Source organism: Stomoxys calcitrans, chromosome 5 (assembly GCF_963082655.1).
Source record: "Stomoxys calcitrans chromosome 5, idStoCalc2.1, whole genome shotgun sequence".
In the NCBI taxonomy this organism is placed as follows: domain Eukaryota; kingdom Metazoa; phylum Arthropoda; class Insecta; order Diptera; family Muscidae; genus Stomoxys; species Stomoxys calcitrans.
The window spans coordinates 124,173,651-124,200,091 of NC_081556.1; the positions used below are offsets into that span (position 1 = coordinate 124,173,651).

At 35.8% G+C, this 26,441-nt stretch overlaps 2 protein-coding genes across 3 annotated transcripts in view; both read left to right on the forward strand.

The window, feature by feature from the left end:
- LOC106091539 (putative fatty acyl-CoA reductase CG5065) overlaps positions 1 to 26,441 on the forward strand; it is a 50,491-nt gene that overhangs the window by 10,944 nt on the left and 13,106 nt on the right. Inside the window, exons 2-4 of one of the 2 annotated variants that reach the window (XM_013258093.2) lie at positions 11,510 to 11,713; positions 15,649 to 16,153; positions 26,235 to 26,430. In XM_013258093.2, the coding sequence (XP_013113547.1) occupies positions 11,516 to 11,713; positions 15,649 to 16,153; positions 26,235 to 26,430 (899 nt within the window). In that variant the 5' untranslated portion in view covers positions 11,510 to 11,515. The remainder of the gene's footprint in view (positions 1 to 11,509; positions 11,714 to 15,648; positions 16,154 to 26,234; positions 26,431 to 26,441) is intronic. The other variant, XM_013258085.2, reaches the window with a different exon arrangement.
- LOC106091571 (putative fatty acyl-CoA reductase CG5065) lies at positions 18,614 to 22,378 on the forward strand. Its single transcript, XM_013258126.2, has 4 exons — positions 18,614 to 19,679; positions 19,736 to 19,975; positions 20,059 to 20,190; positions 22,130 to 22,378. Exons 1-4 carry the CDS (start codon positions 19,549 to 19,551, stop codon positions 22,260 to 22,262), a joined length of 636 nt encoding a protein of 211 aa, XP_013113580.1. The 5' UTR covers positions 18,614 to 19,548; the 3' UTR covers positions 22,263 to 22,378.

Below are 26,441 nucleotides of genomic sequence, written 5' to 3' on the forward strand. Positions count from 1 at the left end.
CACGACCCTAACTGAAAACGAGTACAGATTCAATTAAAAAATTACTTTTTCAATTAATTTTTTAATTAGGAGGCCACTGTAGCACAGAGGTTAGCATGTCCGCATATGACGCTGAACGCCTGAGTTCGAATTCTGGCGAGACCATCAGAAAACATTTTCAGCGGTGGTTTTCCCCTCCTAATGCTGGCAACATTTGTGAGGTATCATGTATCATGATGCCATGTAAAACTTCTCTCCAAAGAGGTGTCGCACTGCGGCACGCCGTTCGGACTCGGCTATAAAAAGGAGGCCCCTTAGCATTGAGCTTAAACTTGAATCGGACTGCACTCATTGATATGTGAGAAGTTTGCTCTTGTTCCTTAGTGGAATGTAAATAATAAAAATTGTAAATATTTTAGTTACATATATTGAACTAACATTCGAAATTTCTTTGAGAAGTTCATTCAGTATTAAGTTTCAGAAGAGTTATCGTCAACGATAATATGCTTTTACCCATGTTTGGTAAAGTGCATGCTTGTTTCAAAGTTTAAGTAAAATTACGAACACCACCTGAGTTTTTAGCAGTGGCAACTATACTCATGAAAAGTTTGAAGGCATAAACCTTGGAGGTGAAAGGATTCGGCAGAGGATTCGAGCCTGGGCGCGTGAAGCAACAGTGATAGTCGTTGCTACCGCCTACCGTTCGAAACCATCTATACAACTTCCAACGGACGCACAGAATCTTGTACGTACCATGGAAGTAGTGTAATTTGCACAGACAGAAAATTTGCCATTACACAAAAACACATGCATTGCGAAAAGTACAGCTAATATACAGGGTTGTCGAGCATTTGTATCAAAGAGGAGTTGAACATTCCAGTAAGGAACAGGGGGTAGAGACTTTAGCATAAAGAGTGAAACACTCATAGGACGAAAACCCTTTTGCTTCCAGTATTGCGGTTTTCCTAATTTTGATAATTGTGTCTTTCCATTCAACTGTTACATATGAAATGCAGATACAGTTTGAGAATATCTGCCATTTAGTTACATCAGTATTATTTTCTCACTAGGAATTTTACATACATCCTATGAGTTTTGAATGTACTCTACCATAATAGGTGTGGAGAACAGGATCTTCCGTATCCCAAAAACCTACGATGTATCTTCCACGAAGCTGCAGAATGCAATGCAGGATTTGTTCTGAGCCTGTTTTTTAGCTCGATCTTATTCTTATTTTAACTCAGCCATATAGATGTCCCAGAACTATTGTGCCCTCAACAATCCCCGCCGAATTCTCGTCAGAGCCAAACTTTTCCGCGACAAATTGTTCGTTAGAAAGATTTCGGGAAATGTGTATCCCCGCGTATTTACAGGAGTATTGTTTTCTCACTAGGCATTCTGCATACTTTCTCTGAGTTCTTAATGTACTCTAAAAGCCTATGATGTATCTTCTACGAAGCTGCAGAATGGAATGCAGGATTTGTTCTGAGCCTTTTTTAGCACGCGTTATTCTTCTTCAGAGCTATTGTGTCCTCGTGGTCTCGCCTTACTTTTCACAGCGGGAGAAAATCGAAAATATGCTGTGTGTGTAAAGACATCTATTTGAAATGGTTATAGCTGAGGTGTTTAAGATATCGTGTCCAGAATTTCAAGGCCCAGGGTTATCCGGGCGCCTTTTGGCAGGCTCCTAAATTTGGTCACCTCGGTATTTCGAAAAATGTTTTGGTCTGCCAAATCTTCATTTATGGTCTGGTTTTCAAAAAATTTTTATTGGATAGTGCTCAAAAATTTCCACAAAAAAGTCGGTTTGAGTTCTACAATATCTATCACTGGTTTCGGAGATATTCGACTTTATTTTTTTTGCAATTTGACAGAAATCTGCTTCGTATTTTGCAATTTGCGAAGTCATTTGTGGATCGATTTTCATTTTTATGCATGATTTGGATACATGACAAAGTTTGCAACGACTTTGCCGCGGCAAGTCAAAAAATGTAAAAAAAAGTTATTTTTTGCATTTTTTTGGTAAAAAAAAGTATTTTCATTGATTAATCTTTATTGACTTTTTCTTTTTTGTTTGTAAAGATGACATATTGTAGATGCTTTTTAAGTGAAATTTGAACAAGATATGTCAACCTTAACGGGTGCTATATGTATTTCCAAATAGAAAATTTCTTCTTATAAAATTGGAAAAACCCCTCGAGTTTAAAAATTCCATAGCCCAGATCCCCCAATCGGGCACATGTTTTTTTTACCTCATATGGCCAATATTTGTAGCCTTTACATCAAATTTACTAAAAAATGTTAATTTTGAAACCATCTTTACCCAAAAGAGGTATTTTGGGGATTTTTGTAAAAAATATTGGGCAGAATTTATTTTTAATTTTTTAATAAGATATCCCTATTCGTTGTATTCTTAGAATTTTTCCACCTCAGCCTTAACCATTTCAAATTTCGAAGAGATATCTCTAACCGTTCTCACACACCAAATTTTTTACTATTTTTTTTTTTTTTGATTTTCTCCCACTGTGCGATGTATCTTCCACGAAGCTGAAAAATGACATGCAGGATTTGTTCTGTGCCTTTTTTTAGCTCGCCCTTATTCTTATCTTAGCCATATAGATGTCCCAGACCTATGGTGCCCTCGAGGCTTCGCCTTACTTCGTCTTCTTCTCTAGTTTCAAGTTCGGATCAACATAATTTCAGTGCGAATATTCACAATAAATAAAATTGGAAGAATTCAAGTAGGCCAATTCTTAGTATATTTTATATTTAAATTTATAACACTTATTAACTTTTAATACGAATATGCTTCAATAGCTATAGGCTAATCTACTTTACTGAAAAATTCCATAACTATTAATAAATGCAATAAACTGTTGATAACCATTAGAAATTGTTCAAACCACGTTGTTATCGAAATTATTAGCGCCTAGAACAAACGATAGTGTTTACTACGACAAGCACCATTTGAGGTAAAAATGTATAATTTGTTGCTTCTTTCAATCGTATTATTAATTCAGTTTTTAAATAAAAAAATTGTGATTGCCACTTCTTTAATTTGAAAAAAAAAAACATAATATCTCTCTAGTGGAATTTTCCATAGCTTCCATAACAATGTAAGGCAAAAGCTTGTATTTGTGAAAAACAAAATAAAATTTTAACATGTTCAAGGACAAAATGTGGTTTCCATTTCTTGTTGTAGTATGTTGCTACGCCAACCAAAAACAAAACCATCTTGTCCATCACAGGTCTACATAGAAGAATGGACGCATGAGTAGTTACCAAATAGTAGTTCAGCGATCAACCGAGAAGTTACAGTGACTGTTAGTTAGCCTATGTTTTAATTCAATCGGATGTAATATCGATTTTTGAACAAAGCTGGTGTTCTTATGCCATGACGATATGATAGACGTTTATTAAAAAAAAATCTTTGCAATGGCCTTAGTCTGTACTATTTTTGCACAAATTTGTTTTTTTTTTGTTGTTTGTAGTCAAGTCAATTTTTTTTTATTTTGCTATGAAGGCCTTATGTTAATTGTTAAAAAAAAAGATGACACAATTATTAATTAATTATGTCAATTGGAACGAGTGTCTATGGAAGAGCTGTGTTCAGTCAAGAGAAAATTATTGGAAAGCATTTTATTGTCTACATAAACCAAGTACTGATATATGAATATCACACATGCCTGTAAGCACACAAACTTCTCTACACAAAAAAAAGAAAAAAAAAATTCTTTAAACTTCTTTTGTGAAAAACGTTGGACTTTGTTTGCGGTGAAAGTACATGTCTTTAGTGACAAATATAAATTTTTTAAAACCTTACAATACCTTTCATTCTTGACATATAAAACATGTTATTGTAGGCCACCGTAGCGCAGAGATTAGCATGTCCGCCTATAACGCAGAACGCCTTGGTTCGAATCCTGGCAAGAACATCAGAAAACATCAGCGGTGGTTACCATTTGGTATGGCAGTCATGCAAAAATTTCTTCCCAAAGAGGTGAAGCACTGCGCCACGCCGTTTGGACTCGCCTATAAAATGGAGGTCTCTTATCATTGAGTACTTAAACTTAAATTCAACAGCGCTCATTGAATTGGGTGAAGTTTGCCCCTGTTTCTTAATAGAATGTTCATGGGCAAATTTGTATTTTGCATTCGGAGTTTCATGTGGTTTTTCTTTATTTGTAGATTAATTTAATGTTATGCCTATGTGTATTCATATTCTTTTTATACCGTCCACCATAGGATGGGGGTATACTTACTTCGTCATTCTGTTTGAAACACCTCGAAATATGCGTCTAAGACCCCATAAAATGTATATATTCTTGATCGTCATGACATTTTATATCAAACTAACCATGTCAGTCCGTCAGTTCGTCTGTCCGTCCGTCTGTCCGTCCATCCGTCCGCACGCTTACTTTCGAAGGAGTAAAGCTAGGCGCTTGAGATTTTGCACAAATACAAATATTAGTGTAGTATATTAGGGATTGTAAATGGGCCAAATTGGTCCATGTTTTGATATAGCTGCCATATAAACCGATCTTGGGTTTTAACTTCTTGAGCCTTTAGAGGGCGCATTTATCGTCCGATTTGACGGAAATTTAGCATTTTGGTGTTTTAGTATCACTTTCAACAACTGTGTTAAGTATGGTGAAAATCGGTTCATAATCTGATATAGCTGCCATATAAACCGATTTTGGGTCTTGACTTCTTGAGCCTCTAGAGGGCGCAATTATCGTCCGATTTGACTGACATTTTGCACGTGGTATCACTTCCAACAACTGTGTTAAGTATGGTTCAAATCGGTCCATGTTTTGATATAGCTGCCATATAAAGCGATCTTGGGTCTTGATTTCCTGAGCCTCTATCGTCCGATGACTGAAATTTTGCACGTGGTGTTTTGGTATCACTTCCAATAACTGTGCTTATTATGGTTAAAATCGGTTCATAACCTGATATAGCTGCCATATGAACCAATCTTGGGTCTTGACTTGTTGAGCTTTTAGAGGGCGCAATTCTTATCCGATTTGACTGTAATTTTGTACGTGGCGTTTTGGTATCAATTCCAACAACTGCAAAGTATGGTGCAAATCGGTTCATAACCTGATATAGCTGTCATATAAACTGATCTGGGATCTTTACTTCTTGAGCTTCTAGAGGACGCAATTCTGCACGCCGTTCGGACTCGTCTATAAAAAGGAGGCCCCTTATCATTGAGCTTAACACTTGAATCGGACTGCACTCATTGATATGTGAGAAGTTTGCCCCTGTTCCTTAGTGGAATGTTCATGGGCAAAATTTGCATTTGCTGTGATTATCTTTGGTCGACTCATCATAGCAACCCAAACAAATATTTTGTTTTCCCTCTCAAAGAAACCAAAAAAAACAAATAATCAAAAATTTTCCAGTATATCAAAAATTTTCCATTATTAAATATTTAAGCCTTTGGCCATTTATTTCATGAAGATTTAAACATGCTTTTCTCGTAGGAGATCAATGGAAAATTTTCACAAAACTAAAACTTGTGGAAAACTAGGAAACAAAGTATTAATTTAAGCAAGTGTGTGTGTATTTGTAACTGATTTAATAGCGTGAACAACTTATAAATAAAAAATGTTTTTCTTATTTTTGAGCCAAGAAAAAACCAAAATTGTAGTCGCTGCAAGTCTAAGCAGATGGAAAGACTACAACGCATGACCAGATATCCACAGGTAGCACATAAATGTATTCGCAAAAAATGTAAACACGGCCAATAACCCCATTTTTGGCTGGTTCAACAAGTTTGTTTCTTAAGTCTTTCGTTTTGTACTACTCGTATCAAATGCAATGCAAGCGCATGCAATATATTTGCAAATGCTTTAAGAGTGAACCCAAATAAATAATGCTGAAGATGTTAAAAAATAACAAATTAAATAATAAGCCCACAATAATTGCAAAAAACAAAAATAATTGTTGACAATTTTAATTAATATTATAATAATCGGATTAAATAAATATATACAGGTTTTTTTTAGGTATTTTACGATTTTTTTTATGAAACAAATCAAATTGTACATTTAATGAGGCTGAAGAATCAAATCGGGAGATCGGTTTATATGGAAGCTATATAGGGTTGTGGACCCATCCGAATCATACTTGGCACAGATGTTGGAGGTCATAAGAGAGCGATGTTAAAGGTCATAAGAGAATTCGTCGAGCAAACTTTCATGAAAATCAGATAAGACTGCGCTCCCTAGGGACTCAAGAAGTATAATCGGGAGTTCGGTTTATATGGGAGCTATATCGAAACATGGATCGATTTGGTCCATTTACAATCCCAACCGACCTACGCCAATGAAAAACACTTTTGCAACATTTTGATTGGGTAGCTTACTCGTTCTAAAGTTAGCGTGCTTTCTACAGATGCACAGACACAGCTAGATCGACTTTAAGAATATATACACTTCACACACGGAATGACAAAGAAAGTATGCCCCCATTCTATCTTGGAGGGTATAACAAGAGAAGAAAAGAAGATATCGATGTATCTTTTTGGTAAAAAAAAACACGGTGAATAAACGTTTTATAAGCCGTATTATCTCCGCATAAGATATATCTCCTTGTACGACAGCAAAGTGGGCGACGGAAAGTGGTCTAGGAGTGAATTCGTCTAAAACGGAGTTGCTCTTTTCCCTAAAAGATACTAGGAACTCACAATGGCATCTGTCTCCTTGGAAGAAGAGAATGTTCCGTTTACTGAAAGCGCCAGATATCTGGGTGTTTCGCTAGACAAGAAATTGAACTTTGAATCCAACATTTTGGGAAGTAATACAAGGAACTCGAGTCCTATAGACCTGCAATAGGGCAATTGGCAAAAGTTTGGAGTTCTAACGTTGTATCATACATTGGCTGTATGCTGCAATTGTCAGATCATTAATGTTATATGGTGTTGTGGTCTGGTGGACGGAAATACGAAAATCCATTCTCTGTTTAATACTCAGTCGGTTCCAAAGGATGACTTTAGCCGTATTGAGGGCGACACCATCTGATACAAAAATCCATTCACTGTTTAATACTCAGTCGGTTCCAAAGGATGACTTTACCCGCATTGAGGGCGACACCATCTGATACACTGAATCTAATTCTACACTTAATGTCTCTGGACATTGTGGCTACACAAATTGCTCTATGATACAAAGCACGCTGTCGCAGACAGTATAAAGTACATATTGTCTGAGCCGGCAAGCCATGAAAGAAGTGGTATAATGGCCAAGATATAATGTATTAACGACGTTTGCTTGGCATATATATTTTCTTAGACGACCTGCCAGTCATTTAATCGCTAGAGAATGTATTTCTGATCTCAAAAGCAGCCCTTGACTGCTGAAAACCTCTCAACATGCTTTCTGAATAGTTTAAAATTAACCTGTTCTCTGGGAGTCAGGTCACAGAGAAAAATCCCAGGAATTTGTAGAGCACACGAGATTGCAAAACCAGAAAAAAGTACCTTACACATTCCAGGGAAACTGAAGTCGAGTTTTCGGCTAATGTTTGTAATGAGCACTTACTCAGTACAACCGTCAATCTTGGTGTTGGAAATGCCATCTAAGGGTGATTGGTAATAAGTCAGGAGAGCAAACTTCCAAAACAGTTAAAAAGTTATTAGGTCAAAAAATTTTTGGGGCCCGTTTTTACATTAAACTTGACCAAAGACGAAGGTTCTCCACATTTTGCTACATCTCCGGGAAATAGCAGAGATTGGTGGACCGAAATTTTTGAATGTTTGTTTGTACTTTAAGGGAGGTAACGCCCCTTCTAAGGGGAGCGTCCCACACCAAACACCCTCCAAACGGGAATGTAAACCGATGGGTACAATATTTGACATAAATGTAAACTATTTCATTGTTGAGTACAAATTTGATATTAAAGTTATGAGCCAAGTGTAAGGGACGCGTCCCAGATGTTATGAAGTCGAGGTTTCGGTTAATGGATAGAATTTTGGATAGATTTTGGTGTAAGTGATTAATAGTACACTTACACCAAAATCTATCCAAAATTCTATCCATTAACCGAAACCTCGACTTCATAACATCTGGGACGCGTCCCTTACACTTGGCTCATAACTTTAATATCAAATTTGTACTCAACAATGAAATAGTTTACATTTATGTCAAATATTGTACCCATCGGTTTACATTCCCGTTTGGAGGGTGTTTGGTGTGGGACGCTCCCCTTAGAAGGGGCGTTACCTCCCTTAAAGTACAAACAAACATTCAAAAATTTCGGTCCACCAATCTCTGCTATTTCCCGGAGATGTAGCAAAATGTGGAGAACCTTCGTCTTTGGTCAAGTTTAATGTAAAAACGGGCCCCAAAAATTTTTTGACCTAATAACTTTTTAACTGTTTTGGAAGTTTGCTCTCCTGACTTATTACCAATCACCCTTAGATGGCATTTCCAACACCAAGATTGACGGTTGTACTGAGTAAGTGCTCATTAACACTCAGTCTAGGGAAAAAATCCTAGTTAGGGCGATAGGTAGTCAGTAGAGTAAATCCTCAAAATGGTTAAAAGTTCTCAAGTCAAACTTTTTTGGTGGCCGATTTTACGTAACCTTAGCTGAAGACGAAAGGTTCGTCATAAATTGGGATATATCCGATGTCATCCGAGATATCAGAAATCCGTAGACCAATTTATTTCAATGTTTGTTTGCACCTTAATGGTAACTCAGAACAAACGTCATACTTTCAAATTTTTGGGACCAGTACCTAGGAGAGCGCCCCACCCCAAACACCTCCCAAACGGGCATGTAGACTGATTAGCATAATAAGGGACTTAAATGAAAGCTATTTAAGATTAAAGAGCGAATCTTATATAAAAATTATGGGCCAAGTGTCAAGGGGCGTATTTACTACCCGTTATGGTTGTACAGTGAGTTGCATTGTACCCCTTTACATCCGAGTATGGATCAGATCTGACATTATTTGCACATAGCTGCCATTCGGCCCGATTTGCCGACACAAAAGTCGCATTTTTTAGACAAAATTTTTAATAAATGCTTTGATGATAAGTGAAAAATTATTCATTAACTTGGTATTTATATGATGGAAAACCCCATAAAAATTGAGGTCAGCCTATAAAGTTACAAAGAGAAAACAAACTAAAACTTCTTGAGTCATTAGAGGGGGCTATTCTTATCCGATTTGGGAGAAATTTTGCATGAGATTTTTTGTTATGACTTCCAATAACTGTATTAAGTATGGTGCATAACCTGATATATCTGTCATATAAACGGATCTGGAATCTTGACTTCTTGAGCCTCTAGAGGGCGCAATTTTCATTCGATTTCGTTGAAATCTTGTTTGTTTTAATTTTTCACAACGTTTTGTAACCTAATGTTTTCAGAAGCAAACATCAATTTCATTTGCATTTTTAATTGATTTTCCATAACAATTTCCAACATTAACACCACCGCACAATTTTAATTACATTTTGTAAAAGAGAAATAAAATTACATGTTTGCTGTAAGGCAAGAAAAAGTTGAAAATAAAAATGTTTACCACAAACCCATTTAAAGAGTGAGTAAGTGGGGCGGTAGGCTGTGCAACAAACAAAAGTTTGCCAATAGACGGAAAATTGCAAGTATTTGAAATTGGGTCAAATAATGTAAGCTTTATGCGTTTTAACTTGTTTTTCTGTGGAAATTAGCTCTTAGTTATAAGGCGAACGAGTTATAAGGAAAATGGCATCACAAAAAAATTACTTCTTATTGCGGTAGAAATTTAGTGCATTTGACTGCTGTGAGCAAACACAACAAATTGCCCATATTTTTATTATATTTTGTAATGGGACAATTGGAGCCAATTCAAAACTATAACCATGCAATTCAAACAAAGGCTGAAATAGGTGTATGAATGAATTGCAGGCGCTTAACTTTTTTGTAAACTTAGTAAGCAACAAAATGCTGCCTCATCATCAACCTACTGGAAATGATATTTGATTAAAGTCAAAACATCATCATGATCATCATTGGAGTCTACCATTCAAAAAATAAAACTTAAATGATATGACAGGTATCACCAGTTGACTATGAGTAGTGGGCAAGGTGAGGCTTTACAAGTCAAACAGCCCACAGGAACCCGTCACAAAATTGCTCCTTACCCCCTCCTCTGTGAAATAAAAACTCTTTAGTGAAGTTGCAGAAAAATAAAAATTGGCAAAAGTTACACAATTGGCCGATATTGTGGCCGAACAAAAACCAGACTGCAAAAATGCATGCAAACAAGAAATATTTTCAATTGCTGCTCACTTTCTTGAATGCAGAAAGGCCGGCCGTCTCACAAACAGACACACAAATAAGCGGCCTGGCTGAATGGCTGGTTGGCTGGCTGGCTTGCAGTATCGGTTTGTTGCAATTGCCTTACTTGTGGTGTTTCCTTTTTTTGAAAGTTGCATTAGCCGCGTATGCAATCTGAGTAAATACCATATAGTAGCTGCTGCAAGTGCTGCAAATCTGAACTGCAGTCCACAGTGGTTTTTTGCCATTCTGGGCAATGTATTTGCGCTCCAAAGCATAGACAGACAGCTGCCTTATCATACAATCGATACTTTAGGCTTCATTTAAGATAAGATGCCGTAAAGACAATAGCTGGAAGGGCTTAGGCAATTTTAGTTGTGATATAAGAAGCGTTGCAAATTAATTACGCACAGTATGAAATAAGAGGAGAAAAAAAATATTTATCAGATCAGTGACAAAAAATTTTTTATTAATTCAATTAAAACTTTGAATTTTCAAAAAAAAAAAAAACGACATTGTCAAAAAACAAAAAAAAAAATTATAAAAATTTGACAATATTTTTTTTCTATTTTTTATGGTTGCCTATTATGGCTTTCCTTAATCTCCCAAGGGGCGGAGATACGGGCTGTTGACCATTAGAATGAATATCACTGGAATATATTTTTTTCCTTAGATAATTTTTTAAGTTTTTTAAAATACCACATATAATTTTTTTACTAAAATTATTGGGTTGCCCAAAAAGTAATTGCGGATTTTTTAAAAGAAAGTAAATGCATTTTTAATAAAACTTAGAATGAACTTTAATCAAATATACTTTTTTACACCTTTTTTTCTAAAGCAAGCTGAAAGTAACAGCTGATAACTGACAGAAGAAAGAATGCAATTACAGAGTCACAAGCTGTGAAAAAATTTGTCAACGCCGACTATATGAAAAATCCGCAACCCAATAAATTAATTTGATACAAATATCGAATTTGATACCAACTGGTTTTTAACCACTGTTTTCCCATAAAAATAATTCATTTTCAAACATTTGTACAATATTTAACAACATTAGATGTGGACCCCCTAACACCACACCACAGCATCATTGTCATCATCATCGTTGATGACGTTATGGTCTAGAGGGTGCTATTTTCTTATTTTATACTTTGTTTCCACAGATATTACTGCTATTAATGCAACCATTTATTGCTTACACAATCACCAGCACCAATTTTTCATTAATTTTTTATGTTTTTTTTTTTATTTACAGGCGAACATGTCAGAACTAACACCGGTCCAACAATATTACAAAGGCAAGACAGTGTTTATCACTGGAGCCTCTGGTTTTATGGGCAAAGTTTTATTGGAAAAACTTTTGTATTCTTGTTATGAATTGAAGGAAATTATTATGATTTGCCGTTCCAAGAGAGGCAAGAGTCCAGAGTCGCGTTTGGAAGATATGTGGAAATTGCCGGTAAGTGTTGTGCAATTGTTTGATAGGGGGTAACAAAGAAAGGGGAAACCAATTGTGGGCGCTATGGAATATCTTTCTCCATAGCATAGGCTCCGTTTAAACACTTTGCAATATCAAGTTGCGATATTTTGAAAAAATATGAAGGCTGATCCATCAAAAGTATGATTTTTGAAATAGTTTACTCCGTTGGACTTATTTTTAGTGAGCGGCCGTGCAGAGTACATCAACTACCAAGGGGCGATTTATGTGTAGTAACTACGTCATTTCGGAGGCCACCGTAGCGCAGGGGCAAACTTCTCACATATCAATGAGTGCAGTCCGATTCAAGTTTAAGCTCAATAATAAGGGGCCGAACGGTGTGCCGCAGTGCAACACCTCTTTGGAGAGAAGTTTTACATGGCATAGTACCTCACAAATGTTGCCAGCATTAGGAGGGGAAAACCACCGCTGAAAATTTTTCTCTTGGTCTCGCCAGGATTCGAACCCAGGCGTTCAGCGTCATAGGCGGACATGCTAACCTCTGCGCTACGGTTGCTCCCTATAGTGGTTGATAATATTGGGCGATCTGTTTATATGGGAGCTATTCAGGTTATGAACCGATTTAGACCAAACTTGGTTCAGTTGTTGGAAGTCAAAACAAAACACTTCATGCGAAATTTAGCCAAATCGTTTAATAATTGCGTCCTATAGCTACTTAAGAAGTCAAGAACTGAGATTGGTTTATATGGGAGCTATACCAAGTTATGAGCCGATTTGGGCCATACTTGGCATTGTTATTTAAGGTCAAACCAAAAGACTTCTTGCAAAATTTCAGCCAAATTAGATGATGATTGCGCCCTCTAGCGGCACAAGAAGTGAAGAGCCGAGATCATTTTATAACCTTTTATCAAGTTATAAACCGATTTAGACCATACTTCGCAAAGTTGTTGATGGTCAAACCAAAACACTTCTTGCAAAATTTCAACTAAACCATATAAGAATTGCGCCCTCTAGAGGCTCAAGAAGTCAAGATCCAGGATTTGTTTATATGGGAGCTATATCAAGTATCAATATGAGCCATACTTGGCGCAGTTCTTTAAATTCAAAATTAAACACTTGGTGCAAAATTTCAGCCAAATCGGATAAGAATTGCGACCTCTAGCAGCTCAAGAAGTGAAGAATTGAGATCGGTTTATATGGGAGCTATATCAGGTTATGAACCGGACACTGAACACTTCATGCAAAATTTCAGCCAAATCTGATAATAAATGCTCCCCGCAGCGGATCAAGAAGTAAAGATCCGAAATAAGTTTATATGGGAGTTATATTAGGTTATGAACCGATTTAGACTAAACTTGGCATATTTGTTACAAGTCGAAGTTAAATTTCGATCAAATCGGATAATAGTTGCGCACTTTAGAGGCCCGAGAATTCAAGATCCGAGATCGGTTCACATGACAGCTATATCAAGTTTTGAACCGATTTGGACCTTAGTTAACACGGTTGTTGGAAGTCACAGCAAAAGGCCATATGGATAATTGCGCCCTCTAGAGGCTCAGCGAGTCAAGATCCAAGATCGGCAGCTATATCAAAACATTGGCCGATATGGCCCATTTACAATCCTAACTGACCTACACTAATAGGAAGTACTCGTGCTAAATTTCAAGCACCTAGCTATATTCCTTCGAAAGTTATCGTGCTTTCGACAGACGGACGGACAGGATTAAATGTACTTAGAATGTCAAGAAGGGGAAGAATAAAAAGGATGATTTTTTAAGAGCTATAAAATTCGTAAAAATGCATGAAATCTTTATTTGAATCGGCAGTACGGTCCATATAATTTAATGCTTGAAGATTATTTCATATAAATATTGACCGTGACTGCGCAAATGTTGACCGTGACTTAGTCCAAAATTGGAATAAGCGGTTGGACCAACATTTCGGCCGGTATCTCACGATTAAATGCTTCAATGCTTGTCTGTATAGTCATGGTATGGTATTAGAAAAATACAGTCTGGCTTGTACAAAATATTAAAGGATAAGTACCGTTAGGTATAAGTTATTTGTTTTTGTACTTGTTGTTGTTATTGGTTTTAGTACTTTTTTGCGCATTGATTCTGTACACATGTTGTTGTAGTAGCCATACATTTGCATGTGAAGGTGCCGATCCAAGACAAACACCTTAGGTCTGGTATTGAATTAATACCGAATGATATTAAAAATGTTTGCCAATAATGTGCATAAAATAATACCAGCCGTTTCTGGCAAAGTACCGCATTTTTTCTATCAGTGTAGTAACAATAGCGAATAATATATTTAAGTTATCGTCGAATTCGTTTACCCTACCAAGAAGCTGGCTCTGTGTTGGGCTCAATGATCCTATATCCAGATCTGTGGCAATCAGCGATCCTGACAGAGCCTAACAGCTTTTACTATGGTGCCGGCACGCGGCATTACCATCTTTCCGAACAGAAGAATGGCCTAACTTCGAGAAGCGCTATGTACCTGACTCCCTGAGTCTCATGGCAATCTTTGTTGCCACATATCCAACATATAGTTGCAAAGACATAAGTTCGAGAATAATATTCAGCGGCTCTCCCTGTACCTTCTCGATCATCGAACGACCGCTGTAAACATCCAGTGCACCGTCCCCGGCATTCAATCCTTCTTTGAGCCTTTCCTCGACGTTTCTTCTCCACCTTAGTTTCTGGTCACAAATCACCCTCAACTATTTGGCCTCCAAAGAGATCGGTAGCTCAACCCCATCTAGCACAGTTCCCTTAAAAGCAACCAAATTTTCTCGACGTTTCTTCTTCATCTTAGTTTATGGTCAAGAATTACGCCTCCCAAAGATATCGGTAGCGCCACCCCATGTGAAAAGTATTATAAGTTCAGTCTTTCTGGGATTTATGCTAAGCTCGTTGACCCTCGAACATCCGGACAGCTTTCTCAAAGCTCCCTTAACGAGATCCTTAAGTCCAGATCAAAGTGAAAAGTAAAGAATACCCAAATAAACTAAAACCACATGACATAACACTGACTTGGTTTCTTGGAAACGACGCCAAGCCAGTAAATGAGAAGGTGGACGAATCTGTTGGCAAGGACTCCAATCTCGTTTAAGTGTTATTTGTCAAACTACAGAATATAGTAGAAAAGATACTATTTGTGGAGGCTATGTTAAGGCCAGAATCGCAACCCAGGGGATTACCAATTTTGCATGAGTGCCGTTTAAAACAAGCGGAAGGAATGATTTGTGTGAGGGCAAGGATGGACTCCTATCGACATAACGCCTCTGAGTACTCTAACGGTAGTCATAAGCATGCACTGCAATATAGGTGCAATGGTGTGCATGGGAATTTGAGATGTTGCATGGTGACCATGACGCCATAAAAATTCATCACGTAACACCGGGTGGCGCCCCGATAGCCGAGTTGGTAGCGTGCTTGGTTTACCAGTGCAGGGGTCGTGGGTTCGATTCCGATGCCTTGGTCTGTCGCTACTGTTGTATCACAATGAACCTAAAATTGTCGAAGTGAGTCTGTAAAGGACTGCCACTCTTACCTAACCTAACCTAACCGTGTGGAAGCGCTCGCGACTTACAACAAAACAACGATTTAACACGTATATTTACTTCACCGAAACTTTGACTTTGTCATGCGAAGGGATCAAATTATTGCTCGATATAGCGATCTAGATTTTATGAATAGCATTATATTTTTAATGCAATTTATAATTCAAACCTTCATTTATAATTCAGAATTTAGTTTATATAAAAAATGCTATTACAAAGCAAAAACATATTTTTTGCCTAACTTTAAAAAAGGGTTTTTTCTACTTCCAATTGTAACAGAAGCAGATAATCTTACGGTCTGCAGCCGGACAATATCCGATTGTAAAAATAAAAAATTAATTTATGATTCTTAACGATTTTTTTTTTTTAATTTCACTTTTTTCAGATTTTCCAACGTATCAAGGATGAAAGGCCCCATGTCTTGAAAAAGGTTACCATGTTTGCGGGTGACATCACCAATGAAATGTTGGGTCTCTCCGAGGAGAATCTTAAATATGTGGCCGAAAACACTAACATTGTGTTCCATATGGCTGCCACCCTAAAGTTGGAGGGTAATTTAACCGATGCTGTTAACATGAATTTGGCTGGTACTCGTCGTGCCATGGATGTTGCACGTAAAATGAAAAATCTCGAGGCATTTGTTCATCTGTCGACAGCCTTCTGTAATTGTGATCAGGAAATTATGTACGAGAAGGTCTATGAATTCCCACACAAGCCCGAAGATTTGATGCGTATGGCCGAATGGATGGATGTTCAAACTTTGGATGCGGTAACGCCCAAACTTTTGTCGCCTCACCCCAATACCTATACGTATACCAAGCGTTTGGCTGAAATCTATGTGCGCGATCAATACAATACCATGCCGGTGATTATTGCTAGACCCAGTATTGGTAAGTGTTTTTGTGAGGGATTTAACAAAAAAAAACATAGATTTTAATTATAGATTTAATTGCTGCTCTTAAATGATGTAAGAAGCGTTTTGTGTGGGCTATACGCAATTTTATGGGCTTAATGCTTATTTCTTTATATGTATGGGGCATTTTGGGGATTTTCTCACCAATTGCTTTTATGAATTTTAAAAAAAAAAAGTTTGTGCTTTAATGCATTTCAGCATATAAATGTGACACGCATAATGATAAAATTTTTCCTTAATATTTTGAGCAAAAACACGTTATTAAACATCTCCCTCTGGGTTACTTGCTTTTAATAATTGTCACCCATCTTAAGAGGTTGACAACTATATATTGAAATTAACTTAGAGATGGATTTATTTCAAAACGTGTTTACATATGCTTTCATTTTTAAACCAAAGAGCTTCCCTGTCCAAGCATTATTTCCTGCTTACGATATGTTACTATGTGCCAAATTTGATATTAGAAAAAATGTCATCCACATATTTTAGTTTGATAGATTTATAATTGTTATTTTTTGTGAGATAATGTTAAGCAAAACAATACCGAACTTGCTGTTTGACGGCTTTAGGAATTTTAATAAAAAACTGGACATAAACGCAAATAACATCATCTATGTGGCTTGTGACATTGCCTGTTTACGTGTGCAATGCCAACTGTAAAACAAAACTCCTTTGCACAGACGCTGGGACAATATTTTAATATAACAATAGAAAAAATGTCGGTGCAAATTATTTACAGAAGAAAAAATTCGGTACTAAACTTTTTATAAAACAAATTGCAATACCAAATATTTTAAAGAAAAAATTTTGGTATCAACTTTTTTTATAGAAAAAATTTCGTTAAAAATTCTTTGAGGCCACCGTAGCACAGAGGTTATCATGTCCGACTACGAAGCTGAACGCCTGGTTTTGAATACTGACAAGACCATCAGAAAAAAAATTTGTCAGTGGTTATTTTTCTCTCCTAATGCTGTCAACATTAGGAACGGCACGCCGTTCGGATTCTGCAATAAAAAGGAGTGCCCTTGACATTGAGCTTAAATTTGAATCGGACTGCACTCAGCAAATTTTTGTTAAAAAAAGTTTACTCACCAAATTTATAAGGGACCTGTGTTAGATGGGGTGGAGCTACCGATCTCTTTGGAGGCCAAATAGTTGGGCGTGATTCTTGACCAGAAACTAAGATGGAGAGAAAACGTCGAGGAAAGGGTCAAAGGGGAACTAATGCCGGGGACGGTGTACTGGATGTTACGGCGGTCGCGCGGGCAATTCTAAGCTATAGTTGCCTGGTGTGGCACAATGCTTTGGTCAACTGTGCCCTTCGCAGGGTTCCGTGGCAGTACTCATCTTTTGAGCAAGGAGAAGTTCCCAGAGAGAGCCGCTGAATTCTATTCTCGATCTTATGCTTTTGCAATGTGGATATGTGGCAACAAAGACTGCCATGAGACTCAGGAAGTCAAGTACATGGCGCTTCTCGAATTTAGGCCATTCTTCTGTTCGGGGAGATGGTGGTGCCACGTGCCGGCACCATGCTTCTACGAACCATGGTAAAAGCTGTTGGGCTCAGTCAGGATCGATGATTGACACAGATCTTGATTTGGAATCATGGAGCCCTCCACAGAGCCAGCTTCTTGGTAGCGTAGACGAATACTACGATATCTTAAATACAAATTGGGTATCGAAATTTTGTTTTATAATAAATTTGGTACAAAAATTTCGTTACCAAATTTTTTTATAGAAAAAATTTTGGTACCAACTTTTTTATAGAAAAAATTTTGGTACCAACTTTTTTATAAAAAAATTTTTTATAGAAAAAATTCCGGTACCAAATTTTTTTATAGAAAAAATTTCGGTACCAAATTTTTTTATAGAAAAGTTTCGATACCAAATTTTTTTATAGAAAAAATTTCGGTACCAAATTTTTTTATAGAAAAAATTTCGGTACCAAATTTTTTTATAGAAAAAATTTCGGTACCAAATTTTTTTATAGAAAAAATTTCGGTACCAAATTTTTTTATAGAAAAAATTTCGGTACCAAATTTTTTTATAGAAAAAATTTCGGTACCAAATTTTTTTATAGAAAAAATTTCGGTACCAAATTTTTTTATAGAAAAAATTTCGGTACCAAATTTTTTTATAGAAAAAATTTCGGTACCAAATTTTTTTATAGAAAAAATTTCGGTACCAAATTTTTTTATAGAAAAAATTTCGGTACCTAATTTTTTATAGAAAAAATTTCGGTACCAAATTTTTTTATAGAAAATATTTTTATAGAAAAAATTTTTTTATAGAAAAAATTTCGGTACCAAATTTTTTTATAGAAAAAATTTCGGTACCAAATTTTTTTATAGAAAAAATTTCGTTACCAAATTTTTTTATAGAAAATTTTTTTTTAAAGATAAAATATTGACAGGGAATCATTTGATGAAGTATTTGATCCTTTATCTTTAAACCTTACAGAGTTCGTTTTGGGAAATGTCATTCATTGTAGTAACCATTCACTTCAGTTTACTGAGTTGTGCATGAAATATTTTAGCGATGCTTTATGAAGAGAACTACTACAAAGCTATCGGAACACGATTTAAGATCCCTTGATAAAATTAAATTTTTTTTGTTGACTATTATCTCTTACTGCAGAAAAATGTTAAAGCTTTTGATCCTTTTCCGCTACATCCTTCCGCATTACAAAAATAAAACTTTTTGAAATACTTGCTGTTTTTAACGTATGCTTTTGATCTTTCTACGCACTTTTTTTCCTATGCAAACAAAAGCTTTTATTCCCTTAAAGCTTTCCGAAAACATGAAAAGAGAAAAACTTTATAAGCTATTAAGCGTTTAAATTGCCTGAAAATGTACCATACACACAACATGCGAAGAAAACTAAAGAATAACCGAAAGCTTGCCAAAAATTTCCCAGAAATAGCTTTAAGCTATGTCAGCAGCTTATGAATTACACTGAATATAAAAAGCAAGAAACCAACCAACCAAGCTTTACTCTCCTTTTGAGTAAAAACCTTAAAGCTTTCCCTGAATATTTGAGCGAAAAGCTTAAAGCTCTGCCCGAAGCTGTAACAATACACCAGAAATATAAATACCAAACAAACTATTGCAACTTAAGCTGTGAATGCCCAGGAAAACTGTATCTGAGCTTTTAAGAATACCAAATACCATGTACCCAAATCTCCTGCCTGAGCACTTGGCTTTGTGGAGTGCTAATCCCACACACCTTTAAACCAGAAACACGCTATTGTTCCGCTTTCATTGAATTGCTAAAAAGATTATAATACAAAATTTGTTTTCTGTAAAGTATCGCCATCGGCTTTTGAGCCAGTTAACGGCTGGGTGGACAATTTAAATGGTCCCACTGGCCTTATGGTGGGTGCTGGCAAAGGTGTTATACGCTCCATGCTCATCGATAAACGCCACAAATCAGAAGTAATACCAGTGGATTATGCCATTAATGGCTTGGTTGTAATACCCTATGAATATTGCACAAGACCAAAGTAAGACTATCAATTGATTGATGAGCTTGGGCTAACAAAAACTAACTACGTTTCAGACCACAAGAGGTACCCGTTTATAACATCACCTGCGCCGATAGACGCAAGGTAGCTTGGGGTGATGTTATCGAATTGAGCAAGAAAATTGGCTATCAATATCCCATGGAGACTGGATTGTGGTATCCCGATGGTTGTATAACCACAAATCGTTGGCTTCATCAAATCAATGTGATTTTGTTCCATTGGCTGCCGGCTTATTTTATTGATTTTATTCTACTTCTATTGGGTCAAAAGCGTTTGTAAGTTTTTCTTTCTCGGTTCTTCAATGTCTATGTTGGATGTTGGATGTGGAGTTTTATGTTTTTGTTTTTTGTTTATCCAGCATGGTGCGTGTCCAAAGGCGAGTTCAAGTTGGCTTAAATGTTTTGCAATTCTTTACCATGAGGGCTTGGGTGTTTAAATCACCTAACTATGAAGCTTTGTGGAAAAATCTTTGTGAAAAAGATAAACTAATGTAAGCATAGAGTGTTGAAGTTGGAATTGAATGCCCTACATCATTCGCAAGAGTTCGTAAAGTCTGGAATACTTAGTAGGGAAAACTTTGACATTTATTTTTTTTACCAATTTAAGAAGTGTTGGCTTTAACAACCAACACGGCTTTCGTACCCGACAAAAAAAGGAGGCCCCTTATCATTGAGCTTTAATTTTAACCGGACTGCATTTCATTGATATGAGAAAACAATCCCCTGTACCTTTGTGAGAGAATTTTAGTATTAGATTTTTCCAAAAACAACATTTACAATTGTAGAGTTTTTTTTCTTCTTTATCTTTAACCGCTTCTAAAACTTCTCCTTTCTTATTGGTGTTACAGTGATCATGTCAGAAGGTCTCACCCGAACTCTGCTACAAATTTTATAGAATGATCCATGAAAAGTTTAAAAAAACGCTACCATTTACTTTACTCATCCAAAGTAGAAGTATTTTCTCCACAATATTGGGTGGCTCAACAAAAACGTTGCTGATCCACTATATGAGCCATGTAACTCGTAATAGGTCATTATTTTTGGAAGAAAAATTTAAGTCACTCAAGGATAGCTGCGATGATTAGTCATTTGATGATCTGCGTCTGTTTCCAGTGGAGCGCCAGATCTAGAGCCCGGGAGTAGGCTTAGAATGGACTCCAAAGACCCAACCGCTGCCGTGGTGGTAATAGGTCGTAGCATATTGTCTTCTATTGAAACCTTGACTAGTTGAGCGGCTGATCCAGGCTCCACTAGCCGAATGGAATAATAGAAGACGCATTGCTCTCAGGTTTATTGAGAGACTTGTTGCGAATGATCCCAAGACTCCCACTGATAGGGAGAGAAATTCCCTAAATTGGGCTCGGGAATTCGCTGCACAGGCTGCCCCAAAAGACTACACGTCTAGATTTGGAAACTGCACCGCAGTCAGGCAAAAGGCTGCGGTCAACTGTAGGGCATCCTATGCCTAAAAGAACTAGGGCGAACAACAGTAAGATGGGTCCAAGAACCTTTGCGAATGTCGCTCGGGCCAGTTTAGTGATGGCAGTTGTCGACAAGGGAGAAGAACAGGGCTGCATATCTAGGAATAATTCGAGTGGGATAGTCAATGGACTGTCATCATTATACTCCGATGTCCTTGCGAAACTTCCTGGGTCTTCTAACAAATCAATTTTGGAGAAATGTTTTGATAAATAAATTAAATGGACATTCTATAACGTCTTTTTGTTCGAATGATAGCGTCGGAACCCAAGAAATTCACAACCAAACGCACTAGGACTGTGCCATTCGACTTTTCTTCACTGTGTCATTTGAACATTCTTCACTGTTGGATGACAATAATGAATAATGTTCAAATGAAAGAGGTCTAGTGCGTTTGTGAATTTCTTGGGTTCCGACGCTAACATTCGAACGTTACTGTCATCATTATATTCCGATGTCCTTGCAAAATTTCCTGGGTCTTCTAACAAATCAATTTTGGAGAAATGTTTTGATAAATAAATTAAATGAACATTCTATAACGTCTTTTTGTTCGAATGATAGCGTCGGAACCCAAGAAATTCACAACCAAATGCACTAGGACTGTGCCATTCGACTTTTCTTCACTGTGTCATTTGAATATTCTTCACTGTTGGATGACAATAATGAATAATGTTGTATTCTGTACTGTATTATTCAAACAATTTTCTGCTTCCCCCATGTCATTCGAACATACTTCAGTTTAGAGGCGCAACATTTATTACTCTACCTTAATGACAAACATTTAAACGTACAATTACAACACCATTAGTTTAAAAAGCAGACTATGATGAACTTCTTTGAGAAAATTACTTCTTAATAATCTCTTTGTTTGGCGATATCTTAAATAATGATGTAGGGCATGTTAATAATAATAACAAGGCAGCCACAAATGTATTTTCTTTTCCAACAAAGTTTCAATATGAACATGGATACTGTAGAGAACATCGAATTGTATATCTTATCATGCATACAAGGTGGTCGTTTATATTTGATGAAAGAATCTCCAGATTCTCTGCCCAAGGCTAGAAGACAATTGAAAATGTAAGAATAAAGTTACCCAAATGTGCTTTCCTAAAACCAAACCAACCCAACCCAACCTAACCTCAAGCACCTCCCTCTTCCACCCCTTTTGATATGTTCCCCAACAAATCTGAGTTTTTCTTTGACATTTTTGTTTTCCAGGATGTATGTCCTTGATCGCATCTGTAAGGCCATAATAATTGGCCTTCTTTCATATTGGATTTATAATATGACGGCCTCATTTATAAAAGCCTAAATCATAAAATGTTTAAATCTTTCTAAAATGTAATTCTTATTGTATAGTATATATTATTATAATTATGTTATTTTTATAAAATTTTAATATTTTCAATTCTTTATAGAAACTAAGAGCTTTTTAACGGGTTATTGTTTTGGCGCCAAACTTTTTTATACAACTTTATAATTTTTTTTTTTTATTAAAAAACGGAATCTAATTTCAGAATACTTGGCCAAGTTTGGTTCGGTTTGTTTTTCTTTATTTTTTAAGTAAAAAAAAAAATGTGTTTAAAAAAATATGGAATGGGATAATAGCTACACTATACGTTAAATGTCAATTGTGAAAATTGTGTGTTGTTTTAGTGAATAAAGTGAGTGTTTATTTTCGCATGGATGAGCTGTGAAATAAAAAATTCTCAAACGCACACTTTCTATACACGTAAAACAAACACCCAAATTCAGTACACTCTTTCAGACAATTCAGATACATAAGCATATGCAGAAACTACATTAACCATTATGCAGTAACATAAACATTCTATTATTAAATACTATTTTTCTTTTTTATAATAAAAAAAGAAAAAAAATAAATAAACATAAAAACAAAGTAAAAAGTAAAAATAAAATAAAGTAAAATAAAATAAAATAAATAAATTTAAATTAAATTAAATAAATTAAATTAAATTAAAATAAAACAAAATAAAATAAAATAAAATAAAATAAAATAAAATAAAATAAAATGAAATGAAATGAAATGAAATGAAATGAAATGAAATGAAATGAAATGAAATGAAATGAAATGAAATGAAATGAAATGAAATGAAATGATATGAAATGAACTTTGGTTATCCACCACCTCGGGAATATATGTTAAACAACTTTCGTCATAATCCGGAGTAAAACGCATCATTTGTGAACCCATTGCAGCTATACTTAAATATATTCCAATTTATACCAAACTCAGCTCGGACGTTGAGTGGTATAATAACTAAGATTCACTGTTCAAGTTGTTAACACAGAATATGGTTCAATATGGCAGCTTTCAAAATATAGACCGATCTGAACCATATAGGGCACGAATTGCGAAAAGCCTAACGTAAGTCACTATGCCAAGTTTCAACAAAATCGGATAAGTGCGGCGTTTATGGGCCCAAGACTTTAAAACGGGAGATCTCTCTATGTGGCAGCTATACCCAAATATAGACCGAAGGGCGCCACATTCAATGCGGATTTCGTAGGTCCTAACACATCTCACTGTGTCACATTTCAGCGAAATCGGATAATAAACGCCAATTTTATAGGTCCAAGGATTAAAATCGGCAGATCGCTATATGTGGCAGTTATATCCAACTATAGACCGATCTGAACCACATAGGGAACGGATGCCATAAAGCCTAATATAGGTCCTGGAGCCAAATTTCAGCGAAATCGGGTAATAAACGCCACTTTTATGTGACCAAGGACTAAAATCGGGAGATCGGTACATGTGGCAGTTATACCCAACTATAGACCGCTCTAAACCATATAGGGAACGGATGTCAGAAAGCCTAACATATGTCATGGTTCCAAATTTCAGCGAAATTGGGTGATAAATGTGCCTTTTGTGGGCCCAAGACCCTAAATCGGGAGATCAGTCTATATGGCAGCCATAAAAATATAGACCGATCTGAACCATATGGGTCACGATTTGCGAAAAGCCTAACGTAGGTCACTATGTCAAATTTCAACAAAATCGGATAAGTGCGCCTTTTATGGGCCCCAAGACTTTGAAACGGAAAATCGCTCTATGTGGCATCTATATCCAAATATAGACCGAAGGGCGCCACATTGAATGCGGATTTCGTAGGTCCTACCACATTTAACAGAAATAGGTAGGGGTCTACCAGAACACACTGTGGCAAATTTCATAGAATTTGGGTGATAAATAGATCTTTTACGGCCTCAATAACCTATATCGGGAGATCGGTATATATGGCAGCTATATCCAAATATGCTTCGAGAAGGGTACCGGTACTCGCTGTGCCAAATTTCATTAAAATAGGATGAGAAATGCTCCTTTTATGGGCTCATTACAAAATATCGGGAGATCGGTATATATGGCAGCTATTGTATATTCAAATACGGTCCGATCTGTACCACATTTAACAGAAATGGGTAGGGGTGTACCAGAACACACTGTGCCAAATTTCATAGAATTTGGGTATAAATAGATCTTTTACAGCCTCAATACCCTATATCGGGAGATCGGGTGGGCGGTCTAAGGGCAGCTATATCCAAATATAGTCTGATCTGAACCGCTCTTCACAGAAACTCACTGTGACGAATTTCATTAAAATTGTATGAAAAATTACCAATTTATTGCCTCAAGACTTTAAGTCTGGAGATCGGTCTATATTGCGGCTATATACAACTACAATCCGATTTTATGTTATCAGAAGGTCAGGCTTATTTTGAAAAACGTTTTAATACCCAAGATATCTACAAAATTATAAATACTCAAATAAATACCCAAAAAAGTATTTATTGAGTATTTACCCAATAAATACCCAAGTGTTGGATATTTACCCGGTAGAAACCCGGGTAACAACAAATTACTATAAACTCCTAAAAGTATGCCAAGAAATATTAAACAGCACAACTGGACATCAAACAGCACAGTGGGGTGCAAAATGCAAACCTATAGAGGCGTCACCGAAAAAATAAAACTTTTAAATAATTTGATATCGAAATAATAACGTGCTATATATGAAAATCTTCCAATGTAATTAAAAAACAAGTACTGGTGACTAATCAATTACAATTAAACAAATTTAAAGAAATCGATATAAAATAATATTAATAAAATCAAATAAAATAAACCAAAAAAAAAAACGAAATAAAAAACTTATAATATAAAATTGCAAATGGAAACAGATTTCATTTATATATGAATATAATTTAATTTAATTAGTTTTTTTTTTTTTTAATTTGACACAAAGAAAAAATTTTTTGTTGATAGAAGCAATATTCTCAGCCTTGAGAAAAATTGACATAAGCTCTTACGAATTTCGAAATATTATCCGGAATTATAATATAAGTTGTGTATATATAAAAGCTTATTTTATATGTTTACTCTTTCTCTCTCTCTCTCTCTTTCTCTTGTCAATACATACGAATATTATATACTTTACAATATTCATTAAAAACTACATACGCAAACATACATACATTCAAACAACTTCCACTAACACATTCATACAATAACACAAACATTGGGATTTTCTATATAAAGAACATTAGGCAGTAGTAATAAAAGTAAAAACAAAATCAGATTTTGGGGTGTTGTATAGTTAATAAAGGTTTCGAAGATTTAAAAGTTTTATGGTTCATATATATATAAAGGAAGATATATATTTTATATATCTGATGTTCCCAAAAAAAAAAAAACAATCATATATTTAGACAGTTTTAATTAAAAATCATCAAATCCCAAAGAGCTTTTTTTTCTTGTAAATCATTATTAATAATAAAGAAAACATAATCATATAAAAACAAAGAACCATAAATACTTTAAAATTTAAAAACTATAAAAAATTAATACAACACACAAAAATTTTAGTTGCAATTGCCTAGTGTGTTCAGTTTAATAATCATCCATGCCAGCTTTCTCTCCTCATCCATTCGAGTAAGTTAAAAAAATCTGTAAGTCGCTTCTTTCTTATATCAACCCCTCAACTATTGATACTCATGTTTCGAATATGCTTTCGAATTCTTTCAACAGTATCACCTGCCGCCTATGAACCCTTGCCTGGTTGGGTGGACAATTTGAATGGTCCCACTGGTCTTATGATCGGTTGCGGCAAGGGTGTTATTCGTTCCGTTTTGGTTGATAAGAAAAACAAATCGGAAGTTATACCCGTGGATTATGCTATAAATGGTTTGATAGTCATTCCATATGAATTTAATAAAGGAAAGAAGTAAGTGCCAA

Bases quoted from the DNA above. Each gene is read 5' to 3' on its own strand.
- LOC106091571 (XM_013258126.2), top strand. From the start codon at position 19,549: ATGGTGGGTGCTGGCAAAGGTGTTATACGCTCCATGCTCATCGATAAA. The intron at 19,680-19,735 runs GTAAGACTATCA...ACTACGTTTCAG, and splicing joins GAATATTGCACAAGACCAAA to ACCACAAGAGGTACCCGTTT. The intron at 20,191-22,129 runs GTAAGCATAGAG...TTTCCAACAAAG, and splicing joins TGTGAAAAAGATAAACTAAT to TTTCAATATGAACATGGATA.